Consider the following 22,925-nt stretch of genomic DNA (forward strand, 5'->3'; position numbering starts at 1 on the left):
AACTAGGGTGAGGATCTTATACCCACACCCACAGTGACACACCCATTCCAACCAGGTCACACCTATTCCAACAAGGCCACACCTTCAGATGGTGCCTCTCCCTGGTCCAAGGATATACAAACCATCACACAGTCTCAGAGACCTGGAGGTGGCAGGTTGACCTCCAATCCCAAACCTCCCTTCGTCCATTTTTCTTAGGATCAAGAGGCTTGGAAGGCAAGTCGGGCAGGTCAGGAAAGCCAGATGTCTCTGTACTGCTTACACAGAGGTAGGCAGGACCTTGTTCACAACACCTGAGTTGTCAGAGAGCAGCAACCACCTCCTCCTGAGGGCAGGTAAGGCATCATCAGCTCAGGGATGTGACACGAGATGGGGTTCCATTTGTGGCTGCATCAAGACCTAGGCGCTTCTGGTCAAAGCAAACCTGGGTCACAAAAGGTCCCACACTGACTTATGGTCTTAGGAAGGGGTCATCTCGGGAGAGGATACGTTAGGAGAGGGAAAATGGCCTTTCACTCCTGCTTAGGTGACAGGAATCAGACAAGCTCAGACCTGCTGAAGCAAGACTTCAAAACGATCCCACGATCAGAGAAGCTACCCATGTCACCAAGTCATGCGCCCATAACTACTCTGAGTCGTAGTCAGAGTTGCTCTCCCTATGCCCCTAGGACATCCGGGCTCCTGTACGCCTTCCCCGCTGCCCCTGATCCCAGCCCTGTCCTTCAAGTGGAAACACTGTCCAGACGCCAGATGGACATTGATGCCCTCACACATGTCGGATACATACCTGGGTAGTATTTATCTTAGTGGCCATCTCTGCTGCATTCTCGTCCTCATTCAGCTTGGTAGGACTCTTCTTTCTGCATGGGTAAGAGCAGACTCCGTGAGCGACCCCTCCCTACGCCTTCCCACCCTCCCCAGCTGTACAGAGCAGGGGAGCCCTGCACACTGTGGGGCATCGTGTTGGTTCCCCCAGCCCAGCCTTTTCCAGCAAAGGAAAGCTACAGCAAGACAAACTGTGGCGGTGATTCAGAAGGGGGGTCCCCAGATTTTGAGAGGGTAGAGTAGGAAATTGGAAGCCTGTGGACTCTGTAGGGAAGAACTTTCCTCAAAGGTTTTGGGGGGAACAAAGGAGGGAATGGGATGAGCAGAATAACGTATTCCTGTCTGCCACACAGCTCTGGACTCACCTCCAGGTGTGATAGGCCACCAGACCCAGCAGCAGGCACAGGAAGCCTGCCAGAAATCCCAGGACCCAGAGCAGCCTCTGGAACAGCTGCAGTTGGTGCAGAGCTGCAACAGGAAGGAGAAGCTGAAGGAGGTATGTGGGCTTCAGACCCTCAACATTCCCTCCCCCAACCAAGGCAAGATGGATTTTAACTTCCACTTCATCCCTGAAGCCCTGTGCAAGCCATCCATTTGGACTGCTCAGACAAGTTGTCTGGTGGCAGGAGGGATCTGGGAAGGCAGCCTTAGGACAAGAGAATCTTCCTGCAGGGAGGGTCCAGAGGGTAGAGCAATTGTTCCCTCACCTCTGGTCCCAAAGTAGGCGGAGGCTGAGGCAGACCCCAGAGTGTTGGAGGCAGTGCACACATACTCCCCTTGATTGCTAGGTCCGAGTTCCTCTATGTCCACCCTCAAGGCATTGGGTGGAGCAGTGACTCGGATGTGGGGCTGGGCGGGAGCATCGTGAAGTTGGTTGGAGGCTACTAGTTGACTGCCCCGGTGAAGAGTGAGGATGGCCAGGGGCTCACTGTCCACTCGACAGTCGAGGATGCCCCGGTGGCCACCCTGAGGCTCCACAAACACTATGAGAGTGGGCGTCTTGGGAGGATCTGTGGGAAGGAAGAGTAAGCTGACTTAGACATCCCCTGTAAACCCCTCCCTCTACCAGGCTGCGCTTCCAGGAAATGGGGAAACCCATTCCCTTCACTCTTGAGGCAAAGGTGACATGAAGGAGGATGGTGAGATGCCTTAGTCAGTAAAGCCATTGTCATGTAAACGTGAGGATGAGCTGCGTCTGAGCCCCAACACTCATGTGACAAGCTATAAGAATACTAGCACCAAGGAGGCAGAGACAGGCAGATCCCTGGAGCTCTGTGGACAGCCAATCTTCCTGAATTGGTTCAGTGAGAGATTGGGTGCACAGTGATAAAGATGGTGACCTCTGGCCTCCATGCACATGTACAAACACATACAAGCATAGACACACACACACACACATGCAGTGTATGCATACACAGGTTTTTTTGTTTGTTTGTTTGGTTGGTTGGTTGGTTTTTTTTTTTTTTTTTTTTTTTTTAAGCAACATGGTGGGGCTTTGGAACTCCAGTTCTCAAGATGTCTTGAAGCTTCTCTTCTGCTTCCAGGAACAAAATGTGGAAAACACAGGCCAGCCTGCTGGCCATGTATAGCCTCTGTGCAGCCTCCAGGTGAGGCTATCTTAGACAGTTCAGTCTCAGCAGAGCCACTGGACAGTTGCCGTCAAGAGACCAGAAGAATTGCCCAGCTGAGTCCTGTCCAAATTTCTAACCCACAGAATTGTGAATGGGATAACTTGTTACCAAGCAGTAACTGATTGGTATAGCTTAGGCACAGAAGAATAGAGTGGGAAAACCTGGGCTAATGATGGCTGAGTGCACCAGGCATGCAGTCTGCTTTATCTTCTGTATTCATCCCAGAATGGTAAGAGGACTGTCTCCTGCATTTCAAAGCTGGGTACCCAAGCATGGATATACAACCACATACACCAGCCAGTGAGGATGCTAGTGTCCTGAGACCCTTACCTATGAAGCCCTTGCTTTGTGCAGAGGAAAAGGCCTGATATGGACCAGTGAGATGCAGAGACAGACACAGGGCAGAAATGGGTTCATACTCACAGAGGACACGGAGCATAACTGGAGCAGAGGTAGTGGCCCCAGTGGGGAGATCAGCCCTGCAGTGGTACAGCCCAGCCTGAGCCCGGACCACAGGGGTGAAGGAGAGCGTGGGCACAGGAGCTGAATGTAGTCGGTGGCGATTCCAGAACCACGTGAAGGAAGAGTTGCCCTCGGGCCCAGAGCCACCAGGGAGGAGGCAGCTTAAGTTCAGAGCTGTGCCCTCTGGCACATCCAAGCCTGGCTCAGCTGTCACTCGTATATCTGTAGTACAAGGATGGGTAAACGGTCAGGGGTCTGAGCATTGTGGGGCGATCTCAATCTATCTTGGGCTCAAGGCCCTCCACATTGGGACTATGTCTCTCCTTGGTCAAAGGACAGCATGACCACAGGGCTCTGCCTCCAGAATCAGAGAAGGCCATTGGAAGCATGAGACTGTATCATGCCCTCAGACTGGGCTTCCCAAGGGTAAGGGCTCTGCCTTGCTCCCACCCCAGGCTTCTCCAGTGAAGGGTGTGTGAGGTGAGGCTCTGTCTCCTCCCACTCTTTCCCCTGAGGCTGGTCTACCCCTTCACTGAGAGCCATGCCTCCTTAAGCGGATTAGGGTTCTCAGGGAGGTAGTGAATACTCCTTCAGGACAGCAGCCCCTCACCTGGGATCCAGCCCCACAGCACAAGAATCCCACACCCTAGCCCCTTCCTCACTCGAGTCCCACTCACCAGTCTCCATCAGTAGCCTCTGGGTGGTACTGATGGAGCCCAGTGTATTCTGGGCTGTGCAAACATAGGTGTTGCCATCACCCAGAGTCACATCTTGCACCTGTAGTCGAAGAGCATTTCGGGCTACCTGGATGTGGCCTATCCCTGATGCTGAGCTGTGACGCTCGTGGCTGGCAGCTAGCACCTTGCCATTGTGGGATAGGACCATCTCAGCAGGTGGCTCACTGTCCACGGTGCACTGAATCACGACCATGAGTCTGGTCCTTGAGTCTCGAAAGGAAGACAGGACAGCATCCCGGGGGGCATCTGGAGGTAGGGCGAAACACAGACAGGGGCCCTGCTGAGGCAGGTACAGCTCAATGCCCATCTGCCCAATGTTGGTGAACCTCAGTTTCAAGACAAGTGTCACCTTCTAAAAGTTATGCCGCATCCAGAGTCTGTGGGCAGAGTTCCTCAAGCAGGGTTCCTGGTCTCCACCTTCATGGCTAATCCCTCTTTTCCCCAAGTGCTCATTTCTAGACTCTCTATAGTGCCATGCCTACCCTAACCAATTACTGGAAGCACCCTCTGCCACCCTCATCCTGGAAAGCCACAGCTAAGGAGCCCCTGCTCACAGAGAATTTGCAGGCTGGCAGGTCTGGAGCTCCGTGTGCCTTGTGTATCATGCACCTGGCAAAAGTAAGCACCAGCGTGAGCCCGTGTAGTCACCAGGAACTGGAGTGAGGAAGCCGGTCCCTCCTGAAGCCAATGGCCATTGTGAAACCAGGCATAGAGGGCAGATGAGAGGGCAGCAGGGTCCTCGCAGGTCACTGTGACAGGCTCTCCCTCCAGTACAGTACCAGAGGGATTCATTTTCACTCGGACACCTGAACCAAGGAGTCCAGAGTCAGCTGGGCCCCGCTGGACATGACAGGCAGTTCCTTCCCCTGCAGCCTTGGTCTGCTCCTGCTTTACCTTCCAGCAGAAGCTCCAGGGATGTGTTGGCCTTGCCCAATGGGCTGTGGGCAGAGCAGCTATAGAGCCCCTCGTTACTAGGCCTTGGATCCTGAAGCTCTAGGCGCAGGGTGTTGGGGACAGAGGCTTCAGTTGAGGAGGCTACAAGCTGGTCACCATGGCTGAGAGTTAGCTGGGCAGGTGGACGACTATCCACCGTACACAGTACCAGGGCCAGCTGCCTGCCCTGGGTCTCTAGAAGGTAGGTCAGCCGCAGGTTTCGGGGAGCATCTGCAGAGGTCCGGGAGGGTTACACAGAGAAGGCCAGTTTGCAAGTGGCAGGAGAGCTCCCTAATGTCCAGCCCATGGGCGACTCGTCCTTTACATGGTGCTGGAACTGCCACCCACTTCATGCAGGGATCCTCCTCTGCCTAAAAAGGACCTGTCCCCATTTCCCCCACCTCTTAAGGTCCCCTGTCTAGTTCTCCACAACTGGCTGGTTGTTCTTAGACTGCGTACTTGGCCTTCCCATGCCCTCATCCCTGTGAGTTTCTGCCGCTCTTTCCACCACTGCCCACATCCCAACCAAACTCACAGAGGACATCCAGGGTCACGGGTCTGGAGAGATGGGGTGCGTGGCCAGGGAGCCCCACACCACAGCGGTAGGAGGTAGCATCCAAAACCTTAACACTGGGCAGGGTGATGGATCTGGCACCAAGGAGTTGTTGCCCGCCCTTGTACCATGTGTAGCTGAGTGAGTCCTGGTGGGTGCTCCACACCAAGCAGGTCAGGTTCACCTGCTGCCCCTCTTGCACAGTGGCATTGGGCCACACAGCCACACTCACAGCTGGGGAAAAGAGGAGTCACAAGTGAGATTCTTGGAGCTGTGCAACAAGCCCCTTTCTCTATGTGGGCCAGACAGCTCTGCTGCTGAGACACTCCAGACCCAGGAACATCCCTGCTAAAGGAGTTCATAGGTTGAACTGGGGTGGGGGTGGGGGTGGGGGTCCTCAGCAGAATAATTCAGAGCCCAGACAGTCCTGAGCCCTTCCCAGGTCCTGGCTAAAGACAAATGGATGAAAAGGCTTCCCTGTGCAGCAGTGGCCTCTCTTGTAAGATGCCTTTTCTCGTTAGTTTTGTGCACTGGTCACCCAGTGTTCTTTCTTGTCTGCTTGCTTTTGTTTTGGTGTTTGGTTTTTCGAGACAGGGTTTCTCTGTGTGACAGCCCTGGCTGTCTGAAACTTGCTTTATAGAGCAGGCTGGCCTCAAAGTCACAGAGATCCAATCTGCCTCTGCCTCCTAAGTGCTGGGATTAAAAGTGTGTGCCACCACACCCAGCTAGGGCATCCAGTTTTTAAACAAGGCTTTCCATGCAACCCAAGTCCAGAACCCACATCCCTAATTAGCATGGGTCGGGGCTTGGTTTCTATGTTCCTAGGTTTCTAGGACCGTCTGCATCTCCTCTTTTCTTCCACACTGACCCTGGGCATCGAAGTCAGCTGCAGCCGAGGCCTGGCCCAGTGTGTTGCTGGCTTCACATGTATAGGTCCCATCATCCTCCAGCTCTGGAAAGTGGATCTGCAGGCGCAGCTCATTGGGGAGCACAGTCGCATGCAGCCGGGGATTACTGCTTGCCAATTCCTCCACGCCTTGTAGGGTAGAGGCCACGAGGTGATTCCGGTGAAACAGTCGCAGCTGCGCTGGAGGGTCACTTTGTACACTGCACACCAGATGGCCAAGTCGCTCAGGGCCTGTGCTCAGCAGGGCACTGAGTGTAACATGACGTGGGGTATCTATATCAGATGAGGAGTGACAGTCAGGGTGTAACTGAGGCATCCCTCATACAAGGCTCTGCTGTGGAACACCTCCCTCCCCTGACATGAGTGAGAAACACCCTTACAGGACACACGGAGGCTGACAGGGGCAGCCAGGCTGGCAGTAGCTGTGTCTGGGGCCTGAGCTTGGCAATGGTAGGCACCAGCTTGCCTCAGACTTATGGCTGCAATGCGGAGTGTAGATGAGGTTGACTCCTGGAGGGGGCGGCCATCCTGATACCAGCTGTATGAGGTCCCCTCAGAGACTCCTGTGGGCACCTGGCAGCTCAGGACCACAGCCTGGCCCTCCCGGAGCTCAGGTGATGGTGAAACCTGGACCCAGGCTCCTGCAAGGAGAAACAGGGTAAATGAGAACTTCCCAACATCCCGCCCATTGTCTGGTACTATTTGTGTCTCCAGAAGAACGGAGAATCCCAGTCCTGGGACTATAGCTGCCAAGGGCTCCCTCAGTTCCGTGTCTTTGTCTTTCCTCCTCCTTTTGGCCTGAATCTGCCTTGTCCTGGTCCTTGCTCCTAATCACTTGGCATATGGGTTTCTGGGTTTGGTTGGTTGGTCTGTTGGTTTGGTTGTTTTGAGACAGAGTCTTACTCTGTAGCACCTGGCTGGCTTAGAACTCACTATGTAGCCCAGGCTGGCCTTGAATTTATGAGGGTCTCTTGCTTCAGCCTCCTAAGCACTGGGATTAACAGTTTGCAACACTTGAAGTTTGGGTTTAGTCCTGACCGCCGCTGTTACCTGAGGCAGGTGAGTCTCAACAGAGCAGAGCTTATATGCTCTACAACCAGGACCAGACACAGCACCTACCACAAATGCACTGTCACAGGAGGGCCAGCTCATGCTGAGAGCCACTGGCCTGACTGTTTACTGACTCAGCATGAGTAGCCTAGGACTTGAGGGGAAGATTGACAACAACTGTTTTGTTTTGTTTTTTCCAGCCTGCTCTGACCAAGCCCTTCACCCGGGAGGCCATGACAGCCTAGAGAGGTGGGAAGTGGGTATAGAGGAGTCAGCAGTCAGGCAGTAAGGAGGAGAGACAGCTAGAGCAGTGATAGGAGCCAGGACCAGCACTAGACTCAATCTCTCTGCCTAAGAAATGGATGTAATGAATTAGAAAAGACAGGCAGAACCAAAGCAAATGTCCCCAAATTGTTACTGCTTGACATTATGAGAGAAGTATGTGTGTCTCTTTGCCCTTCGCCTTGCGGATATTATCTTTCCTTTTTCTTGTGTATTTTCCTAAATAGATTGCTTTGTTTTAACATATGTACTCCAGGTTGACTTTGAATGTGCTGTCTCCCTACCTCTGCCTCCTGAAATACTTGGCTTACTAGCTTTCGGTGTGCCACCAGGAATCCTTGTTCTAGGAGACTTTCTATAGAGAAATATGTCCAGATATAGATAATATAGATAGATATAGATATAAATATAGATATGATAAATATAGTATTTGTATATAACATGCATGTACTAGATTTTGTATGAGAATGTTTGAATGAAGCAAAATTATTTTACAAAATAAATTGTGCTAGAAAATTCTCCAGCCAGCTAGGCATGGTAACTCACATCTGTAATCTTAGCCCTAAGGTGGCTGAGGCAGGACTCAGAGGCTGGCATGGGTGCACAATAATTTCAAGGATACACTGTCTCAAAAGAGCAGGAAAGGAGGGAGGAGGGTAGGCGCCAGCTGAAACAAGGTAGCCAACTGCTCAGCAGCTTCTGTTTCCTATGGTGCTGCAGTTCGTGGAAGAACAGGGAGACCATGTGAAGACTGCAACCAACATCCCAATCTAAGCATCTGCAGGGAACTCATAGTACACGGGGTCTGACCAGAGCAGTTCTAGACCTCAGGGTCCACCCTGGTGTCAGACGGCTGACACTTACCTCTGACCTGGAAGAAGAGTGAACTGTTGGCTGACCCAAGAACATTGGTGGCTTCACAGTGGTAGTTTCCAGAGTCCGCGAGACCTAGTTCTCGGACCTCTAGCTGCAGGGAGTTGGCTGTGACCTTGGCCTGGATCCTGCCGTGGGAGGGACGCTGGGGTTCCAAGTTGGTGGCCAGGAGGTGGTCCCCATGGAACAGAGACAGGTGAGCCAGGGGATAGCTGTCCACAGTGCAGATGAACACGGCCATGTGACCCTGACCCACATCCAGGAGGGCTGACAGCTTTGGAGGGTCTGGGGCATCTGCATGAACCAGAGTGGAAGTAGCTACTCAGGCTACTCTAGCCAATCTCACTACATTCTACCTGTTATACTGTGTCCCCCTCCTCTTGCACATAATCCATAGGGGCAGCTGGTCATGCCAGACTGGCACTTATCTCCCCAGCACACAACCCCCAGCCCTGTGGACCCCAGGTCCCTTCACCCTTCAGGCCCCTCCACCCTCCCTGCTCACTAACACACACACACACACACACACACACACACACACACACACACGAACCCCTCTGCCCTCTAAACTGTGGCGCCCTTAGCCATCACCCACACAGCACACTTAGGACCACAGGAGCCGAGAGCTGAGCCCCATCCTCAGTGAGGAGGCGGCAGGCATAGACAGCAGCATCAGTTCTGGCCACAGGCTGCAGCTTCACAGTCTCCAGTGGTCCCTGGGTCCACAGCGCTCCATTCCGGAACCAGGAGAAGTTGGTAGGGCTGACAGCAACCTCCTGGTTCACGTTGCAAGTTAGGTTGGCCTCTGTGCCTTCACGCAGTGTATTTGATGGTGTGATGACCAGTACAGTGGCTGGAGGATAGGCAGCAGGGGCTCATTGGAGACCGGCCTCACTCTGATTAGCCTCACTCCATGCCCACCCCAGCCTAGGCTCTAGTTTCCAACTTTGAGCAGGGAAGGATGGAGAGGAAAGCCAATAAGACACGGGGGCAGGGCTGGTGAGATGGCTCAGTGGTTAAGAGCACCGACTGCTCTTCTGAAGGTCCCGAGTTCAAATCGCAACCACATGGTGGCTCACAACCATCCGTAACAAGATCTGACTCCCTCTTCTGGAGTGGCTGAAGACAACTACAGTGTACTTACATATAATAAATAAATAAATCTTTAAAAAAAAAAAGAAAAAAAGACACGGGGGCATAGAGGGACATGGAAAAAGTGATGGGTGGCAAGGTAGCCCCATTACTTTCTCAGGGGTGAGCCTTGGAAGTCCCAGGATAGTCCCCCACCCTTGAGTGAAGGGAGGAACACTGAAGCTCTCTCGGCTTCCTTCCATTATGGCCAGAGGTTATTTTGCCTGGTCAATTTGCTCAAAGCAGGGGTAGCCTGAGTTCATGTTCCAGTTCCCTCATTTCCTCCGCTACTCCTTACCCTTAGCATTGAAAGAGGCTGAGGCTGAGGAGTTGCCCAATGTGTTGCTAGCCTCACACAGGTACACGCCCTCATCCTCTAATACTGGCTTCTGGATCTCCACGTGCAGTGAGTTGGAGGTTCTGATGACTTTTGTGCGCTGGGAACAACTCCCACACCTTGATGGCAGAGAAGTGGCCACAACATGGCCTTTGTGGAGAAGCCGTAGCTGGGCTGGGGGATCGCTGTCTACGTGGCACAAGAGGATGCCCCGTCGTCCGTCCCCGACTCCAGAGGTATCCAAATCCAGCCTGGCAGTGAATGTGGGCTTTCTTGGGGGATCTATGGAAGCAAGAGCATTAGGAACTCATCTTGTGGCTATTGATAGAGCCCAGGTCCACTTCAGCCTGGCTGGGCTCCAGGAAGCACACCGAGCAGCCACAAACAGTGGTGTAGGACGGGCACAGCACAGGGTACTCATTCATCTCTGCTCCCCATCCTAACCTGTACCCTACTGCTGAATGGAGTCTTCCTGCTGAATGGAGTCACCTTGCATGTCCCATCTACTTCTAAAGCAGGATACCCTCAGAGAAGTCCCCAAGACTTCTAATGTAGTGCCTCAAAGTTCATTCCACCATTGTTTGTTCCCCACCTCAGATCCTGACATGGTAACACTTAAAATGACCACTCTACTAGATTCGTTGCTGTTTTGGCAATTTTGATGGTTATTACTGTCGACGTGAAGGATCTAGAGTCATCTGAGAGATGAAACTTTGGGCATGTCTGTGGAGTTTCTAGATTGGATTAATTGAGATGAGAAGACCCACCCTGAAGGTGGGTGGCAACATTCCATGGACCAGGGTTCCTAACTGAATAAAAAGGAGAAAGTGACCAGGCAAGGTGGCTCTCACGCCTTTAATCCCAGCACTGGGAAGGCAGAGGCAGGCAGATCTCGTGAGTTTGCCTGGTCTGGTCTGTAAAGCAAGTTCCAGGACAGCCAAAGAAACCCTGCCCAAAAAGAAAGAGAGGGAGAGGGGGAGGGGGGAGGGGGAGGGTAAAAAGAAAAAGAAAGGGAGAGAGAGCATAAGCTGTGCCCAGCTTTCATGCATCCCTGCTTCCCCGCTGCAGACCAGCTGCCCTCCACACCTATGGCCTTGGTTGACTGCACTCTTCAACTGAAAGCCAAAATAAACCTTCTTTCCCCATGTTTTTTTTTTTTTTTTTTTTTTTTTTTTGTCACAGCAACAAGAGGAGTCACTAAGGGGGGGTCTAGGACTGAATCCAGGGTCTTATATATTCTAGGCAAGTGCTTAAAGAATGATTTCTCTCTAGAGATTTCTCAAAACACGTGGCCAAAGGACAGCCAGCAGCCCAGCCTCCCTCGCAATCCATGTGGGCACACCTGCTCAGGGAGGTCCTCAGAGTGTGACCCTGTATCATCAGTCCCTAGACTCATTTGGAGTGTCACCCTTGGGGGACACAGAGGAGCTAGGCAGCCTGGGGGGGCACATGCACACATTTTGAAGTGTGATATCTGGGGACTGGACAAGCTGGGGTCTAGAGCCATGATACAAGTTAGGGACAAGGGCTGGAGTCTAGTGTGCAGGACTTAAGAGACCTCACTTCCTTCCTCCAAATTCCACCCTAGTTCGACAGGTCCATGGCAACAGGCCTATGACTACTCTCTGATGTGGACCCAGGATCAGGAGGATATGGAAGGGGGTTGGCTGGTGGTCCCCGTGGTATGATCCTACACTGTGGGCAGTGGCCAGTAGCCAAGACCAACTCACAGAACACAGTGAGGACAGTAGGCAGGGAGGGGCCGCTGGTGTTGGGGCCAGCCTGCGTCCTACAGTAGTATGAGCCCGCGTCAGTGCTGGAAGCCGCAGGAAGCAGGAGGCTGCTGCTGGATCCTTCCAGAAGTAGAGCTCCGTTCAGGTACCAGGAGAAGCGAGTGTCAGGAGCTGGGCTCAGGCCACTCCTGCAGCTCAGAGTCACCGCCTGCCCTTCCACAACCTCTGCTGAAGGGCTGATGAGGAGTCGGGCCACTGGAGTGGGGACAGAGTACAGACTTGTGTTGTAGTTAGGCTGGGAGGGCCCTGGCCCTCTGTGCCCCTGCTACAGGAAGTCCTCTAGATTTCTCCTCTCTCCGTAAGCCCGTTGGAGCCTTGTAGTAGACAAAGAGGATTTAGCCTTGACTGACAATTCAGATGTACTGAAGCCCAAGTTACATCAAGCCAGGCTTATGCTTGAGCCCTGGGGATGTAGCTCAGTTGGAAGAGTGCTTGCCTACCATGAGTGAAGGGCAGGGTTTAGTCCCCTGCATTGCCTAAACCAGACATGGTGGGAACAAAACAAAAACCTGGCTGTGTGCACCAACAATGGGAGGATCTATTTCTCTATTTTGTCTCCCACATCTAATGCAAACCAAAGACTCTGCCTCCAAAACTTAAGAAATAAAAGATAAACAGACGCCTGTAAAGAACCCTCCAAGTACAGAATCAGAGATGTGGGAGAGAAATAATTTGATCCAGTATATGTCCCTTCTGCCTTCTCTTCCAGAAATCTCTGAGGTTGGAGTGACCACATAGCCTGGGTCTTCCATGGGACCTAGCCAGAGTTTGGTCCCTCATTGAGTCCTTTGGATTGCTAGAAAAAAGAGACTTCCTCCTTGAACTGTCTCACTGGTGTCCCCTTCAGCACATGCCCGTGTTACCATTAGCATAGAAGTCTAGGCTGGACGTTGAGTTTCCAAGGGCGTTGATAGCTAAGCATGTGTACTCCCCGCTGTCCGCTGGCTGCAAGTCTCGGATTTCTAGGCGCAGGGAGTTGGGGGCAGAGGAAATCCTGAATCGAGGGTTGAAGTCATTTTCTCCAGAGTTGGAGGCCAACGTGAGGCCTCCGTGTGACAGCACCACAGTAGCCAGGGGCTCGCTGACCACGGAGCAATGGAAGATGCCCACAAGTCCAGCCTGTGTCTCCAGGAAGGTGGTCAGGTCTGGAGTAAGGGGTGGATCTGGGTGGGAACCAGAGGTAGCTTGTTATCTTCAGAAAGGTCACTTCCCGGTTCTTCAACTGTAACCTATGCATTCCTTTTGCCCTGCAGCACCCTAGAACATGGCCATCTCAGACCCTCCTCAGTACTTGCTGAAGACCCTTTACCCCCTGGATGAGCAAATCTCTCTGTTAGCCAGGCTAGCCCTCATGCCCACACTGAAAATGGAGGTCAGGGCCTCAAATTAGGATGTCACTTTGTAACTAGACTGGTCCCAAGCCGGTAATCCTTCTGCCTCAGCCTCCTGAGTGCTGGATTACAGTTGTATACTACCATGCTTGGCCAGCATCTCATTTTAAAGATGAGAAGCATGGAACAGTCTAGGCAGAGGGCAGCACTCTCATCAAGAGAGTATACGAACCATTAGCAGCACAGGACAAACTGACCCCTGAGCCCTGCTAATGACATGCTCCAAGTGTCCATGTGACAGAGACACACCTGTGACCTTCCCAACTAAGATGGACATTATCTTAGACGGCAGGGTAACCTCCAAGAAGGATACAGAAAGATTAAGGAACTGCCCGAAAAGTCTGGAATCAGTATCCCGTTTCCTGGTGTGATCCTTGAGTGAGGACTGTATATAGGTGGTCTTGGGAAATGCACACTGATAAGGTGAGGCATAAAGAGACCCTACACTTGCAACTCTAGGCATGCCCATATAGATGACCATCCAGTCACAGTCTACACGGGGCTTTTCACCTTTATGGTGCAAAAGCCATACACAGTCAGTATGAACCATTCTTTGAACATTGACCTTTGCCCAGGCTAGCAAGTTACAGTAGGGCCTCCTCTCATGCTACTGGGTGGTCAGTCATATACAGTACCACAGGAACCAGTCTAGGTGAGCCACTGGCATCCTGGTGTATTGTGCTATCAGTGGGCTTTGTTTGGATGCAGGCGTTCAGTGGCTTCACAGGCTATATGGCACTCAATTTCAAAGCAGGCATTTCTTAGATGTAGCTAAATGTGAGGCTGATACATTCCTGTTTAAGGCTTACTGAGCTAAACTTCTGAATTCAGTACCTGAACTGTAGCAGATGCCTTCTCAACTTTGATTGTGTGTGTGTGTGTGTGTGTGTGTGTGTGAAAGAGAGAGAGACAGACAGACAGACAGACAGACAGAATCCCACTATGTAGCCTTGGGAGCTCAGAACCTACAGATATCCACCAGCCTCTGACTCTTGCATGCTAGGGTTAAAAGTGCAAGAAAATTTCACTGTGATATAGCCCCATTATAAATCTAAATGCATCCATAGGGAGCTATCTACGTCAGTAACACATGTGAGTAACGATACATATGTGCACTGTGTGCCCAGGTATGTGTAGGGAATAAACAACACATCTCATGTGCACATGCAGAGACAGGATCTACTGTCAGCAACATGATGTCAACAGTGGGAACAAAATAAGTTGGAGCTTATTTCTACGTAAAGCACTTGTTAACGTTAGAGGAGGCGGAACTGAGGAAGGTCAGCCTTGTGTATGGGTGCAGAGCTGGGTATGCGTTCAGCCCCATCTGGCCACACCATCTACATCTGAGTCAGGTGTCGTTAGGCTGTTATGCCAGGGCCCCTAACTGTCTTGCAGTGACTCCACCCACACTTTGGCCCAACTCTGGTAGTCTCTGCTGCCCCACGTACTGGTCACGTACATCTGACCACCACACTCAATGGGCTGGAGCGCTCACTGCCCTGGGCGTTCTGCACTTCACAGAAGTAGAAGCCAGTATCAGCCCTGGTGACTGCAGGCAGGCGCAAGGTTGAGGCATGGGCATCTTCCAGGAGAATGTGGTTCTTGTACCAGCTATAGCGGAGCTCCTGGGGAGCCTCCTTCGGCGTGCTACAGAGCAGAGTCACTGTCTCATTTTCCAAGACGGGCCCTGCCGGGTTCATTTTGACTTCAGCCACTGCAAGAACAGCATAGGACACACCCTTAGAGTTCTAGACAACCGCCATCGTCGGTCTTTATGTAATTATACTGAACCCCACTCCCACCCCATAAAGCAGGGGCCTCCTGGAGTCACCTGCTTCGCCTCATCCCATTCCCAGGTGCCCTCCTGATATTATACCAGCTGTGAGTGGATACTGTTGTGGGTATGGAAGCTTATAGTGCTTTCCTCACACAGGTCCCCTCAGCCTCATCCAGGACTCACTAAAAACATGGAGGCTGAGCGGGGGTGACACCAGAGAGCCCACATCATTTGTTGCTTGGCAGGTGTAGACCCCAGAATCATTCCAGGCTGCTGAGAACAGCCGAAGCACATGTCCCTTGGCTCCGAGGTTCACTCCGTCCCTGGCCCACTGCACGGCACTGACGGCAGGATAGCTGCTGTTCACTCTGCAGGTGAGTGTGACTGGATTTCCGGGAAGGATGTTCCTCCCTGAGGAGCTGAGGAGGATCTCCACACCTTTGGGGGCATCTGTAAAGCATGATGGGATGTCAGGGAAGGTGCATGAGGATGGCAGGGCGTTGGGCATACTTCTTTCTGAGGAAGACCACCTAGAGAAAACCCCTAAACCTGCTGTCATCTGTCCTTCCCTACCCCCCGTCCATTCCTGCTTCCCTGCTTTTCCCATGAGGCCCTGCGAATGTGGTGCTTGGCCCATGCATGGCTATCAATAGCTATTAAGGTGTGGCTATCAATGGCCTATTGACAGCTTTCTGTGTTGTAACTGCCCATGTTCTATGTGAGGATGACTTACATAAAGTCATGAGTACTGTAACTTGCCTCAGTGGCTTGCAGTAGCTAATAGAAAGGGACTAGGCAGCCATTTCGTGGCAGCGAGCCAAAGACAGCAGACATTAGGTCCCAGAAAAGTTAACCAGTTTATAAGCAAGGGACTAACAACACTAAGAATCCCCCACTCTGTGCCTCTGTGTGTGTGTGGTCATGGGTATGGGTGCACACATCTGCACATGCATATGGAGGCCAGAGGTCAACTTTGGATGGTGATCCCCAGGTATTGTCTACCTTGTTTCTTCAGGCAGAATCTTTCAGTGACTTGGAACTCACCAAATCGATTAGGCTGTTTGGCCAGCAAGGCCCAGAGACCCACATGTCCCCACATGTCTCTGTCTCCTCAGATTTGCAATTATAAGCATGAACTGTTTGGGGCTCAGCTGTCTCCAGCTTCCAGGCCTAAAGGCCTAAGTGCACCAGTATGCCACAGGGACAAAGGGCTTGTCCCTAGGGGCTAGCCAAGCTGGTTTTGGTCAGAGAGCTATAGAAATGGTGTTTGGTGACAGGGGTGTGATACACTCACGCTGCACTTGCAGGTAAACCTCTTTCCGACTACTGTGCGCGCCCAATGAGAGCTGGCAGAGCAGGGTCCGTCCGTGGTCCTGCCAGGATAGGTCTATATGTAGGGTCGTCTGGTGATAGACGCCAGTGGGCTCAAGGCTCTGGAAGCTGGAGGTGACAGAGTGGGTGGGGTCCTGGCCTTGCCACTGCAGGCTGACTTGCTTCTCCTGCAGGCACAGGTAGGGTGTGGAACAGTTGAAGTTTCCCTCCGTGCCTTCACGCAGCTCCTCAGGAATGGTAATAGTGGGGGGGCTGGGATCCTCTGAAAACAAAGGCAGTAATTCTCAGGACTCCCCCCACCTCACTGTACCTCACGCTGCCCCCACAACCCCAACCAAAGGACAAGACTTGGGGGGAGGGGGACTCAAGAAAAGGAGAATGTCACAGAGTGAAAACTAATAAGCAAAGGTCAGAGCTGAAGGCCTAGGTCAGGTTCAGGTCAAAGGATAGGGCTGGAGCTAAGGATAGGCTGGAGCAGCAGCCTAGGAATCCCTGACCGTGACCAGTCCCCAGGCTCCTCACTTGTCACAGTGACTGTGGTGCCTTTGGTATCTGACCAGCGGTTGCTATCACTGATCTCAAAGCGGAAGTTGTAGGTGCCAGAGTCTTCGGGCTTCAAGTCTTTGAGCAACAGGTTGCACACCTTGTGATCCATGTTCCCCATCAGTTCAGCTCGGCCCCTGAAGCGCTCGTCCACCAGCTTGGGGTCCCCTGAGTGGATTACCACCTGCCGCTTGCCTGAGTAGTCATAGTACCAGATGGCTGTGATGCCACTGGGCACTGGGACATTGGCAGGGTAGCTGAAGATGCAGGGAATGAGCAGGCAAGATCCCGACAAGCCCTGCACATTCTTGGGACTGGAGACACCCCATGTGGTCTGGCCTAGAGGAGGGTAGGAAGAGCAACAGAGAAAAGGGTGATGCAAGCCTGGGAACAGAGCCCTGTCACCTATCCCAAAAGAGGGTGCTCCAAACAGGCTCCAAATCTAATCTAATTTCCCTCTTAGTGCCCCAAGGATGGGGTGTGCTCAGTCACATCTGATCATAGTCTAGGCTTCTGTGCTGAGTCCACAGAGGCCAGACCCTATGAGAGGCACTAGCCTCGTGCAGCTTACCTAGTGAGAAGACAGAGGCCAGCAGGAGCAGGGAGAACAGGACACACATCCCAGTTCCCAGGTGCATTCAGGTGCCTAGGGAAGCAGGATGGGTAGGCACACAGAGACTGCCTGGAGCACGTCAGGGCCCAAGTCTACAGGGTTTATCTCACCTGCTGTGTTGGCCAACCCAACAGGAAGGACTGCTATGGCAGCCACCAGCAGGGAACCAGAAGCCCCTGTTCCTGGCTCAGGGAGTGATTGGAAATGCTCTCACTTGGTGGCATGTCCCAGAGAGTCTTCTGTGCCCCTTGGCTCCACCCCTTAAAGACACAGCCTCAAGGCGGATCAGCAGTGCTTGTCTCTCTTCACTTCTCCCCTGCCGCCTCCTATTATTCAAACCAACAGAACCTGGAGTCCAGTGAGACCCTGTCACTTACTCCAGGGCATCCAGCCAGCACAGTAAGCACCGGAAATTGGTCTCCTGCCTCTCCAGCTACAAGTCGGACTGAGCACGTGCTGGGGCTGCCTGGCTTGTTTGTAGACAAAGTCCTCAACTTGGTAGCTCAGGGTGGTCTCAAGTTCACAGAATCCTCCTTCAACTTCCTTTAAAGAGTCCTTCCTCTCTCAAAAAAATTCCTCATTGCCCCCTGAGATTTTGAAAGATCCCATTTCTTAACCCCTATGCTGTCCCCTTTCTCTGTGCTTCATAGACTTACTCTAGGCCTAATCTTGTCTGCTCCCTGGCTCCCTCATTGCCCAGTTCCACCCCCACCATAAATGATCTTTGCTCGCAGAAATCTTACTCAACCTTCAGGGTGCTGCATAAATCTGTAACTTCCCCTCTGGGGCGAGTCCTTGTGGCCACAGCAGAGAAAGCTTTATGCTCTCCCTCTTCTTGGCAGCCGTGGGCATCCACCCATTTCTGAAGACCTGGGACCATGTGGTCCACAGCAGTGCAGAGCCCCAGACCTACAGGGATCTCAGTGATTACGACAAGGGTGTGTGGTCCAGAGTCAGGCTAGAGAGGTGGCAAGGAAACTTTCCTGGGTCAGGTCACCGCCATACACTCACACCCACAAACATGCTTATTGTATACCATGCACAAGGAGCAAGCCCTGTGCCAAAGGGTGCCACAGCAGGAAGGAACACCACAGGCAGCCGACACAGTAGTCCAAGAAAACCTAGAAAACAACACAGAGGTCAGTCTCCATGGCTTTGGATCACTCAGTGCTTTCCTGAATTAGAAGTGAAGCTCAGTGGTACGCTTTGTGGTTCTAGTGTTCGGGAAGCTGTAGTGGGAGGATCCTGTTTTTAAGGCTCGCTCGTCAGGGCAAGGTACCAAGACCGTGCCTCAAAAAAGAAAAGGGGGAAGTAGGTAAGAAGGACTTGATTTTTGTGTGAGCCAAAAAAACCAAACAAGCAAACAAACAAACAAAAACAACAACAAAAACTGTGCAGAGAAACGAAAAGACAGCCAAAGAACGAGAGAAAATATTTGAGAATCATTTATTGAAGATTAGTATCTAGAACATGTCAAGAATTCTGACAGTGCCATAGCCTCCTCTGAAATAAAACAACCCATCTAGGAAAATGGGCAAAGGACTTGAATAGACACTTCTCACTGAAGAAATGCAGGGCAACAAATCAATGAAAAGACACATGAGGAAAACATAAGTCAGAACCATGGTGAGGGCTGGGGGGCAGGTCAGGGGATAAGAAGACAGTACCTGTACCAGGTGTGAGCATTTGTACAACTACCACAACTTCTGAATGCAAGCCCAGCACTGGCTGGAGCAGAGAGAGACAGAAGAATTCCTGGGGTTAGCTGGCTAGCCAGCTCAGCTGTAAGAGATTCTGTCTCAGGGGGGATTAAGTGGCAAGGGATAGAAGACACACACATCAGCAAACATGGGAACAACCAACCACTATGATAGCTACTAATGAAAAAAAAACAAGAATAAAAATTGTTGGTGAGGATGCACAGAAATAGGAAATGGGACAGGATGAGAACCTATAGGGACGGAAGCTGAGCTCCAAGCAGACACCGCTAAACCACGTTCACAGCAGCATCCTTCACACCTGTCAAAGGTCAGAAAGATCCCTGTGTCTATCAACAGAGAGATGGATAGAGAGATGTGCCTATGTATATAGTGGATTAATCAGAACAGATGCATCTCTGACACTTCCTCTATAACATAGTAAGCAAATACTACATTGCTCAAGTTAATGAACCATCTGGAAACAGAAAATGGATGAAGGTACTGGGGGCTAGGAGAGGAAAGAATATGGAGTTACTATCTGATGGGTACAGAGACTACATTGTGGATGGTGAGAACGGATTGGAAATGGAAAGTGGTGGCAGCTATGTAACAATGTAAATGTATGCCTAAAGATAGGACAGGAAACTCCATCTGATGGATATTTTATCATAGACACAATGTTGCAACTGTGCAATCCTCCCAGCTTCCTGCCAACTCAGCAGAGACAAGAAGTCCTGGGGAGACTGGAAGTGGGGACAGGAAACTCATGACATCCCCCAGGCCACAGCCCATCCAGCACATGACTTCACTGACTACCTGGAGAGGGAGTCCAGGCCTGGCCAAGGATCTGAGGTGCTCCCAAGGTGCCCAGGCAGCATTTAGCCCCGTGAAGAAGGTAGAAGAGATGTCTTTGCAGGGATGGTGGCAAAGAGCCCAAGTAGAACATGGAAAACCCAGCCCCCCAGGGGCTCCAGGCTTCCAGTACCTGCTGTGTCTGAATAACATACCTGGCTTCTCAAGACTGGCCCAGGCTGGCCCCTCTTTAAGAAAGGGCAGTCTGTTGAATACATTTAGTGCCAGAGTAGCCCTAGGGCCTAGATCCACACACATGGTGTCAGGGACATATCCCCTGCATTTAGAACATTAGCAAGCTATGTCTTTGCTGTCCCCAGCTCCCTGTCTCCTATAATTGAGGTCCTAGAAATGGCAGTGGTAACTCTTGTAGAGATATGGTAGGATTTTTACATTCCATATACCAGAATGACATATTTGAGAGAACATGTGACAATGGTGCCTCATTTGGCTCAGCCCCAGTATCCAGAGATCAGGCCCACTGGAGTCCAGCATGGTAGCTCAGTCTGCTCCACCCCAAATGCCTCAGGGACTGTTTTCAAAAATTAAAGAGGAGAGACAACCTCAGGAACAAAGAACAATGTCCCTGTATGAAAACCTGGTGTGGAAAGAAAGGTTCCATGAGCTTGGATTGGGGTGATTAACCTAACTGGGCACCCAGCACTCCTTGGGAATAAATTCTGTCCTAGGAAAGAGGGAGGGATAGCAGTCTTGGAACACAGAGAGCATAAGGCCCTGAAAGAATTCCTCCTGTGAACAACGACTTTGGACAGCAATGTCCTCAGGCAGAAGTTCCTGATTTTCATCCTTGAGTCTCCAAGCAGGGCATGCTGAAGAAAGGGCTTATAGGACCACACCAGAGCTGGCATGTGCCATGTCAGAGCCCTTGGGGTGCCCTGGCATACTTTGGAAACCTTTGTTGACTGCATGTGAGACCAAGTATCCCAGGACATCTAAGGAAGACATGCTGGGGCCCTGACCTTTGACAGAGGTAAGGTCATTGTGGGTAACTTTCTCCAGTATAGGATTCAGTTTCTATTTCCTGTACCCCAGGGCTCCCTGCAACTTCCCTATCAGCTGGAGAAAGAAAGATGCAGATGAGGCCAGCTGAGGGACACCAGAAAGAGGAACAAGAATTCAGTGGACAATTCTAGGAGTAGGTCATTTTCAAAATAGAGAAGAACCCTAAACATAGGCCCAGCATCAGTTGTTCAAGCCACAGAATCCATACATAATGTCTACTGTCTTTTTTTTCCCCCAGACAGGGACTCGTGTATCTAAGAATGCCTATAATGCTCAGGATGACTTTGAACTTCTGACATTCTGCCTCTCCCTTCCAAATGCTGGGGTTACAGATGCGATCATCAGACTTGCTTTATGTGGTGGTGGGGATCGAACCCAGGGCTTCGTGCATCCCAGGCAGGGACTCTGCCAGTGTTTTACATCCCCACCATTGCTCTCTTTGATAAATTTCCCTCCTCTGTCCTTGAACTTGCTCTGAAACCAAGCTAACCTTTAGTCCATGATCCTCCTGCTTCAGCCCACCAAATAGCTGGGATTATGAACCTACACCACCAGGCCCGGCAGCTAACCACTGACTTTGACTCAAGTAGTAGAAAGTCCACAGCTCAGTCCTCAGCCTAGTTTTGACTCGTTCTGAATGACAAACCCATGACAGGTGAAGCATCAAAGTGAACAAGGCTGAGCGGGGTCCATTAGAGTCGGAAAATTAAGGGAGGGATGGGCATGGTCATGGCGGGTGGTTGCCTGGGATCTGGATTGGAATTCAAGGTGGAAATGGGTGCAGGTGAGGATAAGGTGGGGGCTGGGTATGAGTGTGGGGGCTGGGATTGGGATTGGGATGGTGTGTTGGGAATTGTGGGAATAAGGCATGTACTACGTGGTTGGAGCTGCCACTCCAGAGAAGGGAGCCTGAGATGGGAGTAGCTGCTATGGAGGAGGGAGGAGGGTTATGGCTAGGCCGAGGCTGAGGCTGGAGAGGCCCTAGCATGGGGGCGGGGGGATAGCTTGGATTTCATGTTTAGGGTTTGCAAGGGATTAGAGGGTCCAGGAGTCACACCTACATGCATACCCTATCTCAGAAAAGCCAAGGCCTACTCCACTCCCCACTCCCTGACATGCCTCCTCTCCAGGCCCAGAGATGGAAGTGTCTGTGCCATGGGAGGAAATGGCTGCTGGGGAGGCTGACCTGCCTTCCAGAGAAGAGAACAGGAAGGAAGGCCAAGAGCTCCGTGCAGCTGGTTCTCTGCTTCTGCTTCCCAGGAGAGGAGGATCCTGTCCTGGGGGCTGTTTCCTCTTTCCTGAACCCTCAACCCTCTCTCTGTCCAGCTGATATCTGGCTCAGAGGGCAGCTGAGGGCCTTGCACAATCTTGGGACAGGAAAAGCCTAGACATGGGACAGCCCCCATTGGACCAAGAACTTGGGGACTTGAACAGCTGAGGTGTGACTCAGGACCACAGTGAAGTTTTCTCCCAGACAAATGAGAAGAGAGGCCGGTATTTTCATTCTCTGGCCAGGCTTAGACCTGTCTCTTTGGACCACCTAGCCTCTGGGGAGAGTCCCGGGGAGGCAAACCTGACCTGGGAACATCACAGGCAAGTGGATCAAGGCATTCCCTTCCAAGTCCTCCAAGAGTCTCCCTATACCCCCTACAGTCTGGCTTACTCTAAGAACTTCCCAAGAAGCAGGATGGGAGTATCCAAACCAGGCATGGTGGCACACACATTCAATCCTAGCACTCGGAAGGCTGAAGCAGGAGGACTTCAAGTTCAAGGCCAGGCTCTGCTACAAAGTGAGGCCTTGTTTGAATAAAGAGGAAACAAGACCACAGAAATGCCTCAGGGATTAAGAGCACTGGCTGCTCTTTCAGAAGACTCAAGTTAGAATCTCAGCACCCACATGGCAGCTCTCAACCTTCTGTCACTCCAGCTCCAGAGGAATTTGTCATCCTCTTCTGGCCTCTGTAGATAAATGCATGTGTATCCACGGGGGCAACCCCCGCCACACACACACACACACACACACACACACACACACACACACACACACAAAAAAAAAAAAAAACCCAAAAAAACAAAGCCATAAAAAAAAAAAAAAAAACTCCACCATTCCTTTTTGTTTGTTTGTTTTTGTTTTTTGAGACAGGATTTCTCTGTGTAGCCCTGGCTGTCCTGGAACT

At 51.7% G+C, this 22,925-nt stretch overlaps 1 protein-coding gene across 3 annotated transcripts; it reads right to left on the bottom strand.

Moving 5' to 3' along the window:
* Positions 1-71: 71 nt before the first annotated feature.
* Positions 72-17,469, bottom strand: Siglec1 (sialic acid binding Ig like lectin 1). 3 transcript variants are annotated; one of them, XM_021152960.2, is made up of 22 exons: positions 17,284-17,469; positions 17,132-17,206; positions 16,540-16,899; positions 15,980-16,279; positions 14,869-15,135; positions 14,368-14,622; positions 12,378-12,677; positions 11,452-11,709; positions 9,683-10,003; positions 8,849-9,106; positions 8,245-8,547; positions 6,429-6,689; positions 6,010-6,321; positions 5,124-5,375; positions 4,550-4,819; positions 4,210-4,461; positions 3,596-3,901; positions 2,880-3,140; positions 1,533-1,835; positions 1,191-1,293; positions 788-860; positions 72-424 (listed from the first exon to the last, which is right to left on the bottom strand). In XM_021152960.2, exons 2-22 carry the CDS (start codon positions 17,196-17,198, stop codon positions 347-349), a joined length of 5,160 nt encoding a protein of 1,719 aa, XP_021008619.2. In that variant the 5' UTR covers positions 17,199-17,206; positions 17,284-17,469; the 3' UTR covers positions 72-346. The 3 variants fall into 3 exon arrangements, with proteins under 3 accessions (XP_021008619.2, XP_029330479.1, XP_029330478.1); XM_029474619.1 differs by having other exon boundaries at positions 72-325; positions 17,132-17,469; XM_029474618.1 differs by having other exon boundaries at positions 72-409; positions 17,132-17,469.
* Positions 17,470-22,925: the final 5,456 nt, after the last annotated feature.

Source organism: Mus caroli, chromosome 2 (assembly GCF_900094665.2).
Source record: "Mus caroli chromosome 2, CAROLI_EIJ_v1.1, whole genome shotgun sequence".
In the NCBI taxonomy this organism is placed as follows: domain Eukaryota; kingdom Metazoa; phylum Chordata; class Mammalia; order Rodentia; family Muridae; genus Mus; species Mus caroli.

Coding starts and splice junctions, on each gene's coding strand:
- Siglec1 (XM_021152960.2), bottom strand. CDS start 17,198: ATGCACCTGGGAACTGGGATGTGTGTCCTGTTCTCCCTGCTCCTGCTG. Junction 9,107..9,682: donor AGCCTCTTTCAATGCTAAGG/GTAAGGAGTAGC, acceptor CCTATCCTCCAG/CCACTGTACTGGTCATCACA. Junction 425..787: donor CTAAGATAAATACTACCCAG/GTATGTATCCGA, acceptor TTTGTGACCCAG/GTTTGCTTTGACCAGAAGCG.